Source organism: Muscardinus avellanarius, assembly GCF_963383645.1.
Source record: "Muscardinus avellanarius genome assembly, chromosome: 3".
Lineage (NCBI taxonomy): Eukaryota > Metazoa > Chordata > Mammalia > Rodentia > Gliridae > Muscardinus > Muscardinus avellanarius.
Window position 1 is genome coordinate 90,221,235 of NC_137788.1, and position 16,087 is coordinate 90,237,321.

General features: G+C 41.8%; 1 protein-coding gene across 3 annotated transcripts in view; it reads left to right on the forward strand.

Annotated features, from left to right (window-relative positions):
• The window catches only part of VCAM1 (vascular cell adhesion molecule 1), a gene marked incomplete at both ends in the record, with an annotated part of 30,349 nt that extends 14,489 nt beyond the window's left edge, over nt 1-15,860 (forward strand). For 2 of the 3 annotated variants that reach the window (XM_080690630.1, XM_080690631.1), the window contains 5 exons: nt 5,370-5,645; nt 7,858-8,178; nt 8,922-9,188; nt 11,262-11,528; nt 15,700-15,860. In XM_080690630.1, the coding sequence (XP_080546756.1) occupies nt 5,370-5,645; nt 7,858-8,178; nt 8,922-9,188; nt 11,262-11,528; nt 15,700-15,860 (1,292 nt within the window). The remainder of the gene's footprint in view (nt 1-5,369; nt 5,646-7,857; nt 8,179-8,921; nt 9,189-11,261; nt 11,529-15,699) is intronic. The other variant, XM_080690632.1, reaches the window with a different exon arrangement.
• Between the last annotated feature and the right edge of the window lie 227 nt (nt 15,861-16,087).

The following is a 16,087-nucleotide window of genomic DNA, read 5'->3' on the forward strand; positions in this document are numbered from 1 at the left end:
GCAGGTTCCGATCACTGTCTCTGTGGTTAGTATTTCAAAGGTTCCAGTTGTAATGTATCAGATCTCTGCCTCCCCCAAATATTGGCCACTGGCATTGCCACTGCCTCCACCGTTTCAAATCCTTCCCAGGCTCTTTTTCCACTCTGAATGTTGTCCAGTGTTCCTAAGCATGCGTGATGGTAGCATTCGACATTTGGTGTAATTTCTCCAAAAAAATAAAGTTGGTAAGATCCGGTTTCTGCTTCTCCTGAATACAAGTCTCTACCACCATCGCGAAGAACTCTTTCAACACCGCATTTCTCCTTGGTCTCCGCTAAACTCTCTCCTTATATGTGATGTCTGAGATTCTTAACAATATAGAGAAATAGCAGTCCTCTTTCACGGCGAATTTTTCCATAAGTTCCAGTGCATTTAGATAAGTTTTGTCTGCATCTCCAGTGTCCTGGCATCCATAACGGCTTTCTTACCACCTCTCCGATATTTTTCTTTATCTTTTTCTGTTCTGGGCCCGGTTTCTCCAGGGGTCTGGCGTGCTACTCGCAGTTCCGCCGGGACCCAGAGTCCCGTGATCCAGGCCCCAGCTGGCGTGCCCTGTACTCGACCCCCGCCCAGAACCCAGCGTCTTACTGGGCCTTGTTTCTCCAGGGGTCTGGCGTGCTACGCGCAGTTCGGCCTGGGACCCAGAGTCCCGCGACCCGGGCCCCATCTGGCGTGCCCAGCCCGCGACCCCTGCCCAGAACCCAGCGTCTTACTGGGTCTGGTTTCTCCAGGGGTCTGGCATGCTACGCGCAGTTCGGCCCGGGGCCCAGGGTCCCGCGACCCAGGCCCCGGCTTTTGTGCGCCGCGCGCGACCCCTGCCCAGAACCCAGCGTCTTACTGGGCCTGGTTTCTCCAGGGATCTGGCGTGCTACTCGCAGTTCTGCCTGGGGCCCAGAGTCCCGCGACCCGGGCCCCATCTGGCGTGCCCAGCCCGCGACCCCAGCCCAGAACCCAGCGTCTTACTTGGCCTGGTTTCTCCAGGGGTCTGGCGTGCTATGCGCAGTTCGGTCTGGGGCCCAGAGTCCCGCGACCCGGGCCCCATCTGGCGTGCCCAGCCCGCGACCCCCGCCCAGAACCCAGCGTCTTGCTGGGTCTGGTTTCTCCAGGGGTCTGGCGTGCTACGCGCAGTTCGGCAGGGGCCCAGAGTCCCGCGACCCGGGCCCCATCTGGCGTGCCCAGCCCGCGACCCCCGCCCAGAACCCAGCGTCTTACTGGGTCCGGTTTCTCCAGGGGTCTGGCGTGCTACGCGCAGTTCGGCAGGGGCCCAGAGTCCCGCGACCCGGGCCCCATTAGGCGTGCCCCGCCCGCGACCCCCGCCCAGAACCCAGCTTCTTACTGGGCCTGGTTTCTCCAGGGGTCTGGCGTGCTACGCGCAGTTCGGCCCGGGGCCCAGGGTCCCGCGACCCAGGCCCCGGCTTTTGTGCGCCGCGCGCGACCCCTGCCCAGAACCCAGCGTCTTACTGGGCCTGGTTTCTCCAGGGATCTGGCGTGCTACTCGCAGTTCTGCCTGGGGCCCAGAGTCCCGCGACCCGGGCCCCATCTGGCGTGCCCAGCCCGCGACCCCAGCCCAGAACCCAGCGTCTTACTTGGCCTGGTTTCTCCAGGGGTCTGGCGTGCTATGCGCAGTTCGGTCTGGGGCCCAGAGTCCCGCGACCCGGGCCCCATCTGGCGTGCCCAGCCCGCGACCCCCGCCCAGAACCCAGCGTCTTACTGGGTCTGGTTTCTCCAGGGGTCTGGCGTGCTATGCGCAGTTCGGTCTGGGGCCCAGAGTCCCGCGACCCGGGCCCCATCTGGCGTGCCCAGCCCGCGACCCCATTCATGTTGTCTTATGTGACAAGATAGATAGACAGATAGATAGATAGATAGATGATAGATAGAGGTTTTATTTTTATGTTTTTAGTACTGTAATAGAACTCAAGGCCTACACAGCCTTGGCAAGTGCTCTACTATTGAGATGTATCCTCAGTTCATGGTATCATTTTTATTAAAGCAGAAAGTATCCCATTGTGTTTTATAGCTAATTGTCTTTTTAAATATACTTTTATTGGTGCACTATAATCTTACATGTTAATTGTCTTTAAGTAGTCTTCCTTCTATTTTTCTTTTCCCATTATAATTAATCCTATGCATGGCTACCAAATTTAATTAGCTTAAACAAAAAGCACTCATTATACATGACTTCAACAACATTTCTTAAAGCAGTTGCATTTAACTCTGCACTGTCTCATCAGGAACTACCTTCATGGCTTGTTGGTATCTTGACACTTCTGTTCCCACCATTCTCTTGCCTGAAGTGCCTTTCTCCCACCTCCCCCCAGCAAAGTCCTAGCCATCCTTCAAAAGAAAGCTTGAGTGAGCCTGCCAGTTCCAGATTGTCAGGCAAAGCTACTCCTTCCTCCCTTCCTGTAAACTGAATACTTCTTAGAGTCACACATACACTTCAGCCCAGTCCAACACATACTAATTAAGAGCCTTTGTTCAGGAATCCAAGTATCTGCTTGGTGCTGGGGGAAGGGAGAGATGGAGGCCACTGTGCTGTGGGAGTTTGCAAACTAGGAAGGAAAAACAGACATGTTTTAGTGAGAGCCAAAGTAACGGATCTATTTAAATGAGTCTGTCCAGAAATGTAAGCTCCTAAAGTCAGGAACTCGCTGTGTGTGTATGTGTGTGTGTCTGTGTTTAAGTTTGGATGCCTGGCCTGTGACTTGATACATAATAAGTACATAGGCAAAGCAAATGTTTGTCAAATGAATGAATAAATTATAAATGTGGACAACACAAATTCTTAAAAATAAAAATGTGAAGTTTAAGCTTGGATAAGTAAAAATAAAAATTCAAATTCACCATCAGTGGATTAACTCCGTTGAGTGTAGGGTTAGCATTGTCAAGTGACCAGAAAATACATTATACTAATAAAACCAGGCAAAGTTAATCATCCATCCTGGAACAGTTCACTCCCATAATAAGCTGTCTTGTATTCCCATGTGGGAAGGAAATGTGTTCTGGGGTTGGGAAGGGTTGTTTTAGATCATGTGGGATACTAACTACCTAAGTACTAAAGACAGAATTGAACCTTCAAAGGGCATTCAGCTATCTAGAAGAGTTATCTCCTCAAGAGCTACAAGTTCACACGGTAATATATGTGGCCAGAGCTATTCACAGGAAGAAAGCAGGTCGCTTTTAAAGTCTCAGATTCTCACACTAGCATATAAAGAATTCAGAAACTCTGGTTTTTGTTCGGAATGATCTCTTTTAAAATTGAATAGCATATTAATTTATTGAGGTAGTTTGAGGAGATCCTTTTTTGGAAAATACTAAGATGTCACAATTACACCAACTGAATTGAAAGAAATAACTTCTGACACAAAGAACCATGGAAAATGTAGTGTAGCTGGATTTTCGATGTGTTGAAATTTGCTTTTTCCCTCTCTTGCCTGCTATTTAAAGGGAAGATTTTAGTGATTTTCTGTGGAATCTCATCTGTCACCTTTAGAATTGACCAGTCACTCCCTTTTTCTTCAGGTGAACAACCAAGATTTGGAATTCTTTTTTTTTTTTTTTTTTTTTTTTGGTGGTACTGGGGTTCCTGGAAGCCCTTCTACCTCCAGGCTACACTCCCAGACCTATTTTATAATTTTTATTTGGAAACAGGGTCTCTTAAGCCAGGCAGCTGGCTTCGAACCTGAGCGATCCTCCTGTCTCTGCTTCCCAAGCTTGGGGGGATTACAAGCATGCGCCACCATGCCCAGCCTTGGAATTCTTTTTCTACCAAAATAGCCATCATCTCATCAAAGCCTGGGTGCCTGGCAGGGACAAAACTGGCAGCTAAAGAGCTTTCCTGAACATTTGAGGCTCAGAATTTTGCCTTCACCTCTCAGCTTTCAGTCCCTGAATTCATTGCAAAGAATTTTTTTTTATATTGCATCAAACAGATTTTAGAGATGACTCATGTTATTGCTTGATTGCTTAAATTTTTACTTTGTTTTCAACATGATTCTATGTGACTCTCAAAGGTAGGACTTTATATTGTTGGAAAAGAAGCTTCAATATCCATTATGGCTGTTGAATCTAATTAGAGGACCTTTGAGGGTAGTCTTCCCAGTACCTCTCAGATCTTGTTTTATTTTGACATGAAGACTTGATCTAGTGGTTCCAGCAGCAGAAAAGCTGGAATCTCGAATCAGACTCACCCTGCGTCAAGTCCCCATGCAGTCACTTGCAAGCTGGGTGAGGTTAGTTAGCGTTTCTGAGCCTCAATTTTCTCCAGAGGAGAGGAGAAAAGGAAGAGGAGGAATAGTAGAGACAAAAGAAGAATGAGTAGGCAGAGAAGAAATTATAGTACCAGCTCATCAAGTGTGATGGTTAACTGAGATAATATGTGTAAAGTGGTGTATACAATGCTTGACACGCAGGAGCCACTGAAACGATTTGACCTGTTTTAATTATTGCTGTGATCTGATAAACCTCTGAGCAGAGATTGGATTTTGCCATGAAAAGATGCCAACTTCTCTCTTGACTAGTTTATATTTACATTTATTCAAATAGTCTTATTCCATAGACTACCATGGATTCATTCTTTCTGTTTTTATACTTTTATTGGTGCATTGTAAGTACACATCACAATGAGGTTCACAGTGATACATGAACACATGCACACATCACTTGATCTGTTTCCTTCCATATCCCCCTTTACCGCTCTCCTGTCTTCCTCCCCGTGCCTGTTAGTGAGGTTGGTAGCGATACCTTTCATATAACATAGGGTCATTTGAACTATTTCCTTCCTAAGCCTCATTTTTCCCCTCTCTATGTCCCTCCCCAATCCCCTCCCACTATTTCATGGTCTCTCTCCCCATTTGACTGAAATCCTTTTTGTTTCCTATTTTCTCTCTAGCTTCCACATACGAGAGAAAACACATGACCCTTTACTTTCCGAGACCGACTGATCTCACTTATCATACTTGCTAGCTCCATTCATTTTCCTGAAATGACATAATTCTTCTTTATGGCTAAGTGAAATTCCATTCTGCGTATTTACCACATTGCCTTTATACATTCATCTGTTGACAGACACCAAGTTTGGCTCCATCATTTGACTATTGTGAATTGCATAGTGACGATATAGTGATACATGCATACCCATGTTTATCATGAATCCGTTCTTAGAGAAAGTGCTCTTATTCCTGATAGTTCCAAGGTAGAAAGGAACAATTTCTTCTTGGTACAGATGGTAGCTGGAAGGAGACCAGGAAAATAAAGATCATGCATGGGCATATGGTAAAAGAAGACAAGAATTTTATCTGCTATTTGTCTTGTTCTTTTCTTCCCTGCAGAGAAACCATTTACTGTTGACATCTCCCCTGGACCCCGGGTTACTGCTCAGATTGGGGATTCGGTTGTGCTGACCTGTGGTGTCACAGGCTGTGAGTCCCCAGCTTTCTCTTGGAGAACCCAGATAGACAGCCCTCTGAGCGGGAGAGTGAGGAGCGAGGGGACTGAGTCCACTCTGACCCTGAGCCCTGTGAGCTTTGAGAATGAGCACTCTTACCTGTGCAGAGTGACCTGCGGACATAGGAAGCTGGAGAAAGGAGTCCAAGTAGAGCTCTACTGTAAGTGCTTTTCAGCATTGCTTTTTAAAATTTCTATTGCAAGAAAAAGAATATGAATCTGTGCTATGCAATGACATCCACTTGTTTAGAAAGGGAATTTAGCATCAATGGTTCCTAAATATCTGGTACAAAATGGTTTGATATACCACAATTGGCCTTCATCTTGAATATATTTTACATATGTGCACAGCACCTGTACATCCTTAATTTGGGTCTGGAGGGGACTTTCTTATTGTGCACTTGATCACATTCAGGGCTCCTACCTCCCATCCTTTGATGTACACATGGGGCATGTGTAGGTGGTGAGAACCAGAGCGTGGGGCAGTGCCCATGCAGGTAATGGGAGGAAGGGCTGCAAAACAGCTATTCAAGCTGAGGGTGAAGCCTGAGCCCACTATTGTAAGGGTGTAGTTGGCAAACTGATCCTCAGGATGGAAAAAATAATGAGGAAAGGGGAAGCAGCAGAGCCAAAACTAAAGATGGGGAGTAAGTTGGAGACAGGGATGGTCCATGGCAGAGATTCAGGTTTCTGCTCAAGCAGAATCAGGTGGCAATACCAGATCTTAATACCAATGAACACTGCGAGCACCTTCTACTCTTTTAATTTTTTTACATATATAACTTTTTTGGTGTGTGTGTGTGTGTGTGTGTGTGTGTGTGTGTGTGTGTAGCCTTTTTGGAGTCACATTATAATGTAAATCACAGTGATAATGACATACATGCACTTACTCTACTCTTTTTCTTGCTCTTGCTGTCTTAACAAAACAGCCTTTATGACCTCTAGTCTCTATGCATTTGACATTGCTGGAATTTCTCAGGTTGTAGTAAGTGAGGAACAAAATATACAAAGTGGCTACGAGCTTATTTTTTCTGTTTTGGTTCATTCAGCAAACCCAAGAAAATAGATTGTAAAGTTTCCATTTGTTTTTTTGTTTGAGTTTTCCACCAAAACCTTGATGAAACTTATGTTACCCTTCAGGATTTTGTTCAGTATGAGAGTATAACTCTAAAGGGATTTAAATCTCTCAAAAAGAAGGGTAATTTATTGCTTTATTGTATTATCCAGAGTCTACTGTCTGCTGACACAGACATATTCCCAACAGAAATGAGAACCAGAGTGGAGTCTTATTGCCCTATTGAAATACTTGAAAATGTTTCACTTTAGTAACATTCTGCTTAAAGAAAAAAAATTCTTGGTATTTTAGTCTCATTTTTACTGATTTGCACATGATGAGTTATTATGTAGAACAGATTCTAAATAATACAGGTAATACAGTTCTTTTTTATGTACAAGTATTATCTGAGAAATACTTAAAACTTACTGCCTCAATTTAGTCCTTAGTTATTGGTTTGGGTTTTGATTTGTTTTGGTTTTGCTACTAGGGATTGAACCCAAGGGCCTTCTACTTTGAACTATACCTCTAGCCCTTTTCATTTTTTTATTTTGAAGTAGGGTTTTGCTAAGTTAATGAGGGTCTTTCTAAGTTGCTGAGTCTGACCTCAAACATGCAATACTCTCGTCTTAGCTTCCCAAGTACTGGCATAACAGGCATGTACCACCATACTTGGCCTAGTTGTTAGTTATTGTCTAAATTGAGAATCTCCCTGTGGGTCTGTCTTCAGAATCTGCACAGCTCTGTGAAATCAAACCTGGATTCCAAGGTCAGAGAAACAGGAATTTGGGGTTCAGCTTAATGACTTACTTGGTATGCTGTGTAATAAAAAGTCTCTTAGCTTTTATATGTTTCCACTTTCTAGCTAAAAGTTAAATAATACTTATTTCACTAGGCTGCTTCAAAGACTGAGATAATGAATGTCGAGGAACTATTTCACACTAAATATTGAATGCATCACGACAAATATTTAAAAGATCTAAAACATACAGTTAATAAGATGGAACAAGCGGATGTGTGCCAAGCACATGGAAAAGATCTGACCATGCGCTTAGCGAGATGACATGCGTAAAAGAAAAAAAAGAAATAAAAGTATTTGTCACTTGATGACTTAATATATTAAGTAGGTTTTGTATCTGATATCACTTATGATTAACATTATGATTATGTATTTATGCTGAATATCATTGCTTATGCATTGATCATTCTAACCCAGTTGAGTAAAGCTGTCATTTTGAGACCTTTGCATCTAATAAACTTTTACTCAATTTTCCCTTGAACATCATGTGTAAACAACCACTTTTGCTTGATGTTTGCAGCATTCCCTAGAGATCCAGAAATTGAGATGAGTGGTCTACTAGTGAACGAGGACCCCGTCACTGTGAGCTGCACAGTTCCTAATGTGTACCCTTTAGACCACTTGAAGATTGAACTACTTAAGGGGGAGACTATTCTTATGAGTAAATACTTTTTGGAAGAAATGGATAGGAAGTCCCTGGAGACCAAAAGTTTGGAAATGACCTTCATTCCCACCACTGAAGATACTGGAAAAGTTCTTGTTTGCCAGGCTGAGTTACATGTTGGCGAAATGGAATCTGAACCCAAACAAAGGCAGAGTACACAGACCCTTTATGTCAACGGTAAGTTCATCTATGATGTGTCCATTACCAAATATGGGTTTCTTTGTCGTGTTTTCCAAGGCATAGTTAACATAAAGTTAATAGTTAAAGCCCTGCTTATGGGGGGGGGGTGTAGCTGAAGAGAAAATTCAAAATAAGGATGATTGTAACAAACCTATCCCTTACATGTAAAATAATAATTTTTTATTAGTTTGTGATTCTACACATTGGCCTTAGGGAATGGGCCAGCAGGGCCATTGTTCTGTGGTATCATCCTAAGGGAAGGTAGCTTAGGTTCACTTGCCATAGCACAAAGTTTCAAGAAGAGGGTGATGAAAACAGCCTCTGAAAGGCCTGGTGTTGGGACACCTACCCTGTTCATTTGTCCATTGGTCAAAGTGAGTCACAAGGTCAGCCCAGATTCAAGGGGTAGAAAAAGGGAATCTACTTCAAGTAGGAGAAACAGATTCAAGTCAGTCATGGTCCCACGTAATGTACCACCAATGGCAATACACACCATCATTGCCCAATTGCCCATCTGTGCTTTGGTAGCTAGATTCTCTATGGAATTTATTTCCACTAGGAAACATCTATGTTTTGATGATGTTCTCTTTCATTCTGTATCTGCTAAATTATATGGGACAGACCCTTCTCTGCTAGTTTTGAATCCACAAAGCTCCTAGCCCAGTTTTGCATTGTTATAGAAACTCTTTGGAAGCCAGGGCATAAAAGTGTTAAGCTAATGAGTGTCTCTACATTTTCAGTTGCTCCCAAGGATACCACCATCTTGGTCAACCCCTCCTCCATCCTGGAGGAAGGCAGTTCTGTGAATATGACATGCTTTAGCGATGGCCTCCCAGCCCCCCAAATTTTGTGGAGCAGACAGCTAGACAATGGGGACCTAGAACCTCTTTCTGAGAATACAACTCTCAACTTAATTTCCACAACAATGAAAGATTCTGGAGTTTATGTATGTGAAGGAATTAACCAGGCTGGAACAAGCAGAAAAAATGTTGAATTAATTATCCAAGGTAGGTAAGCAGAGTGTGATTTTGAGTTGCTATTGCTGGTATTTTTTTTGGGGGGGGGGTTAGGTTTTTGAGTATGAACAAAATTCTCTTTGAAAATAGGATTTTTTTTTTTTTTTTTTTTGGTGGTGGTACTGGGGTTCCTGAAAGCCCTTCTACCTCCAGACTACACTCCCAGACTCATTTTTTTATACTTTTTTAAAATTTGGAAACAGGGTCTCCTAAGCCAGCGCGCGCAGCTGGCTTCGAACCTGCACGATCCTCCTGTCTCTGCCTCCCAAGCATGGGGATTACAAGCGTGTGCCACCACGCCCAGCTGAAAATAGAATTTTTAAAGAAATATATTGGGAGATTCTAAAGAGTGCATGGAAATCTGTGGGAATGGTGTTTTCCCATGAAACATTCCAGGTCACTTACCCTCAAATTATTTTAGCATCAAGTGAAAATGGGAGTTCCAGAGCTGTTGTCAGAGCTTCCAGTGGCACTTATTAGACAGTGATTATAGTGCTGAAATAGGATAGAAAGGGCCATATGCATTTGGAAACTGTATAAGATTAAGTCACTATACCTGGCTGAATTGGACCCTTAGGGGCCATCTCACAAGACGCCTGCTAGTATTTGCCTAGAATCTTAAAAGGTACCTTCTGTACATTCTGATATTTGCCTGTAAATCCTAGTACTTGAGAGGCTGAGATTAAGAGGATTATATATTGGAGATTATCCTCAACAACTAAGCAAGGTTTTCAGCAACTTAATGAGACCCTGTTTAAAAATAAAAATAAAATAGGGCTGGGGGTGTAGCTCAGAAGAAGAACACCACAGGATTCAACCCCTGCCTCCCTCAACCCAATACACATACATACAAACAATAGTAGTGACCATGTCCTCTGCTTCATCAGTCTGGTGTTACAGAAACACTAGAGTGAATCAAGTCATCAAGGATGGGCCTTTTCTGGGATCGACACCCAAGACTGAGAACAGAACAATTTCTACTGGGCACACTGAAGCCATATAGGCAGTTAAGAGCATTTTGAAAGTAATCAGTCTGGGCCATCTCCGTATACCTTCCCCATTGGGCATCAGCAATGTCCTTCACCAGCTGTCATTTCTTCTTATACTCATTAGTCTTCTTCCTCCCTGGGAAGCTAGGGATTTCTTTCTTTCTTTCTTTCTTTCTTTCTTTCTTTCTTTCTTTCTTTCTTTCTTTTATTTATTTTTGTGGGTCTGGGGATGGAATCCAGGGGCATTCGACCTCCAAGCTACACCCCCTGCCCTATTTTTTATTCTTTATTTTGAAACCGGGTCTCATTGAATTTCAAAGGGCCTCACTAAGTAGCTGAGGCTGTCCGCGAACCGCGATCCTCCTATCTCAGCCTCCTGAATGCTGGGATTACAAGCGTGCGCCACCATGCCTGACTAGGGATTCCTTGTTACTTCATCTCAATGAGATTTTTATTTTCAAGGAAGAACCTTGGCAGGGAAGTGCACAATCTTATAGGAAGACTTTAGGAGAAATGTCATGGCATTGTGACCTTGGATGGGGAAAAGTAGTCACAAGGAAATCACAAAATAATGACCTTACCAGGACTGTCACTTATAAGAGGATGATGATAGGACACTTCCCTCCAGTGTTGTGCATTAGTAGAAATGTTGCATGCAGGTGCTTAGCCCAAAGCCCAGAACTTGGTAGTTAAGGATAGTAAAGAAGCCATCTCTGTACAGCCTAATATTTTTAACTTGGGAGGATCTAGGAAATATTTTTCTAAACAATGTGATAAAACAACTTTTTAAAATTTCACATTTGAATTCTATAGCTAGGTATTAAGTACCTATTATTTGTGCTAGGCTGGGTAAAGAATTACATCAAGGGACATGAAAGAAGAATAGGCATATCAAAAGTCTAAAACATGACCATTTACAACCACCCAGTAATTTCTGGACTTCTTTCCATGCCTTTCTTAAAATTTTCTGCAAACACACATAGCTCCTAGGCAGGTACTGTTTATGTCATTAATTGAATATGAAATTGGTTTGCACTTTACTGAATCATAGTTACCTTGCAAATTTTCTTTTCAGTTGCTCCAAAAGACATACAGCTTACAGCTTTTCCTTCTAAGAGTGTCAAGGAAGGAGATACTGTCATTATCTCCTGTACATGTGGAAATGTCCCAGAAACCTGGATAATCCTGAAGAAGAAAGCGGAAACGGGAGACACTGTGCTGAAATCTATAGATGGCGCTTACACCATTCGCAAGGCCCAGCTGGAGGATGCTGGAGTCTATGAATGTGAATCTAAAAATGAAGTTGGCTCACAATTAAGAAATTTAACTCTTGATGTCAAAGGTTGGTGTTTGGAGTTTTATTTTCCTTATTTTTGTAGTTGCTCAGAGATTTTGTGGATGGTAAGAAATGTCTAAGCCGGGAGTTGTGGCACACGTTTGTAATCCCAGTACTTGGGAGGCTGAGACGAGAGAATTGCAGGTTTGCAGCCAGCCTCAGCTACTTAGTGAGGCCCCCACAACTTAGTGAGACCTTGCTTCAAAATAAAGAATAAGAAATAAGGCTGGAGGTATAGCTCATAATTAGAATGCCCCGAGGTTTCATCCCTAGTACCAAAGAAAGAAAGAAAGAAAGAAAGAAAGAAAGAAAGAAGGAAAATCTAGATGAATAGATGAATATGTTGGTAAAATAAGGCTGAATTCTGTTTTGAGTATGGTGATTTCTTAAAGTTTCTTGAAATAATCAAGCACAGCTGTTCTGCCTATAGAGTTTAGCCAGGAAGTTGACATGAATCATTGATGAAGGTGGAATTCCCATTCGCTTTTTTCTAAGTTGACTATTAATTCTTCATTGGTCTCCTAGGTTTTACATTTGAAAGTGGTTAACAATATTTTTACAACTTTCCCCTGGAGGTTAGAAGGAAAGTAGAGAATTAGGACTGGTACAGCAGAAAAAGAATTTTATTGCGATCCTCTTCCTTCTTACCACAGGGATGCTATTTTCGGAACCATGGAGTAGCAATCTTGATACTGAACAACATGAAAAAAATCTCTAGACTACTGAACAGACTCCTTAAGACCCCTTCCCCTGGCCTTCCTACCCCATTCCATTGGAGAGAGGGGCTAAAATAGTGTCTCAGAGAAGCCTTAGGGCCCCACACTTTCCTATCCCTCTTAGTAATACCCACACACACACACTGGGCACAGTAGGTAGGGTCCATTGATCTTATTGGTGTAAGCAGCATGTGTCAGCCTTGACTAATCAGTCTCACACTCCTTGCACACTAATGAGCCCCTATTGTATAGGGGAAGCCACACTTGATCGATGGCATGAAAACAAACGCCAGATCTTACAAGGTCTGACACTTGGCTCTCAGCAGTCACCGGTCAACATGGAGGAAATTTGAACATAAGTCAGAAACACAAATAAAGACAAATACACTAATCTGGTCAAATTTCTCAAGATTACAAACCTTACTATGTATTTCTTTTCATCATAGTATCTCCTCAAAACACAACCCTATCAATCCATCCATGTAGAAATGTTAAAGGAGGCAAACTGTCACAATCACACATAAAACTTTGAGTCATCCACCTGCGGTGATTATCCTGAAAAGCGTTGATTTGGCCAGTGAAGCTACTATGTGTTCAAAGAATGGAGCATTTACCTTGTAACATGTCACTCAAAATGACGCCGAGGTGCATGTAATCAGTGTCTCCAATGAGGCTGGGGATGATTCTGGATGGATTGAGATCTCAGTTATGACTAGTGTGAGACTCATTCATTCTCACTTTCTTTAACCCGAGATATCTCTAGCCACCTTTTATTTAGCCTGGCCCCAGAAAACTGGACTTCTTACATTTGTTTGCAATAAATTGTTCTCTTTTAAAGACACTTTAAAATTCATCTTTTTAAATTGCCATATTACATTAACCACTTATATATTTGCCACTTTTTACTCACTATTTAATTGAACAAAGACTATTAGGTACTCGGTTAGAAATTCATGCCTTCAAACTGAATATGGTTTAAAATAGCTGGATACGAGCCAGGCATGGTGACGCATGCTTCTAATCCCAGTACTTAGGTGGCTGAGAAAGAAAGATCCAGGTTCACGGACAGCCTCAGCTACTTAGTGAGACCCTTTGCAACTCAGTGAGACCCTGTTTCAAAATAAAGAATAAAGCCGGGCGTGGTGGCGCACGCTTGTAATCCAAGCATTCGGGAGGCTGAGACCCGGAGGATCGCGGTTCACAGACAGCCTCAGCTACTTAGTGAGGCCCTCTGCAACTCAGTGAGACCCTGTTTCAAAATAAAGAATAAAAAATAGGGCAGGAGGTGTAGCTCAAAGGTTGAATGCCTCTGGGTTCCATCTCCAGACCTGAAAAAAAAAATTAATTAAAAAAAAAAGAATAAAAAAATAGGGCTGGGGCATAGCTCAGAGGTAGAATGCCCCTAGGTTCCAACCCCAGTACTGACAAAAAAGATAATAATAAATTAAAATAGCTGAATATGAATGAAGACCAAAAATTGATAATTTCCTAATATTTTGAAATAGTTTTCCTTCGGATTTAGCTTGGTTTTTGTTTTCTTTGGTCTGGCTTGAATATATCCCATTGATAGAAATGCTTGAGAGTCAGCCAGGCGTGGTGGCACACGCTTGTAATCCCTGCGCTTGGGAGGCAGAGACAGGAGGATTTTGCAGGTTCAAAGCCAGCCTCTCTGGCTTCAGAGACCCTGTTTCCAAATAAAATATAAAATGGGTCTGGGAGTGTAGCCCGGAGGTAGAAGGGTTCCATCCCCAGTACCACCAAAAAAAAAAAAAAAAAAATGCTTGAGAGTCTTTAAAATTTTCATTGTTTATATGACTAATAGAAGATTGCTCTGGCAACTGACTCAGCAGCAAATTTGAACGTTTTTGCAAATGCCCAAGGGAAAAACCAAAAGGTAAAAGACAATTTTTATTACGCTAGAAACAAAGCAATGGGGACAGATACCATTGCCCAGTCATGTCATTAATATCAATGCCTAGCCACAATTATGATGATGAATATCCTATTAAAATAGTACCCATATAATCTGACCAGCTTAGCTCCAGCAAGGGAAAGTAGAAAAGTGAGGCAGTTAGCATTAAGCTTAGGGTGAAGCATGTTCAATAATCTGCAGAATTTTACTGCACACCATCTGATGCTAATGATTGTTTTCTACTTGGGTGACTGTCCATGCTTAGAAAGCTCTAGAAGTAATGCAGTGATGGCCAAAGTCAGATCACAAATTCCTTCCAGGACATATATGCCTCTCAGGGAAACGTAATGGTGAGGCGATACGATACTGTGAAATCAAAGTATGAACAGAAACAAGTCCTCAGTAAATGTGTCTTGTAAGGTTCTGATGTTAAGTAGGATTGCAAATATTAGATGAGTTTTTTAGCAAATTAGAAAGACTACTAATTTAAAAGTTTTTGTATACATTGCATATCTTCCATATTCCAATACTCCATTTACAATGAAATGGCAAACTGATAGGATTTAAAAAACAAAAATAGACTCAATCCATCTACTAGAGAAACTGTCTATTTTTACAGGGATATATTTTGGCATAAAAATGAGGAAAAATAAAATCTTGTTTGACAAAATGAAAAATAAAAAATAAAAAAAATATTATTAGTCTTCAAAAAAATAAATTTGGTGAGATATCAGCTATACCAAATGGTGAATTAAGTATGGGCTATAAATATATCTGTCTTTATGTAGTTTACAGTCAGAAAAGGAAAACAAATTTAACAGGTAATTATATGGAAAAATGTTTAACTACAAACTGTGATAGGGCTATGAAGGTAAAGTATGAGAGGTTTTAGTGTATGTTAGGGTTCTTGGTTTAGATTAGGAGAAGTGTAGATCTAAAAATGCCTAAGTAACATTTCAGCTGAAACATGATACTATCCAATGATCTTTAGAAAACCAAGATATGATATAAATGCTGAAAGAGAATAATAACATATTAAGATGCCCCAGCTTCAGACATATAAAACAGAAAGTTATACACATAAACCTGAAAAAGCCATCCACATCATTCTTTCTCTTTCTGACTCATAGCCTTTGACTAGAATGGTCACATTTTCAGAGTTCTATGAATTTTTATTGGCTAACTGGTTAGCCATTTCAATCCATGGTAACCTGAGTCATGGTACTTCAGTAGATATTTCCATCTTCCCAAACATCCCTCTCGTTAAGAATCTTCCCTTCCATTTTACACGTAAAATTGAATCTTCTTAAAATTGAGTTTGTGGAAGTCAGCAACCATCATCTTTAGATCCGCCATGATCATAGCAACCACCAGGCAACTATTTGGATAATTCAGAGAAATATGTTTGTGGGGTCATCCTATTTCTTATCATTGTTTTGATTCTCTTCTTTGGAGAACTAGTTGTACTGTTTGTTACGAGATCTGTATTATTACCAAATAATTTCTGTTTGTACTAGATATTGATTGCGCCCTATTGTTCATTTTTCAGGACGAGATAATAACAAGGACTACTTTTCTCCTGAACTTCTCGTGCTCTATTGTGCGTCCTCTTTAATTATACCTGCCATTGGGATGATCATTTACTTTGCAAGAAAAGCCAACATGAAAGGATCCTACAGTCTTGTAGAAGCACAGAAATCAAAAGTGTAGCTATGGTTTGAAATGTTCAACCAGAAACACTATTTATAAGTCCAATGATGAATATTGCTCATCGTCCCACACAAAAAAAACAAACAAACAAGAAACAAGGAGCAGAGAGTGCAGACTTCTCAGGATGTACTGAAAACAGAAGGATAGTTGCCTATGCTGTGAGCAAGATTCCAATGGAAAACTTTCTTTCTGAAAAGTCATCGTCACGGAGATGAAATGACCGGAAG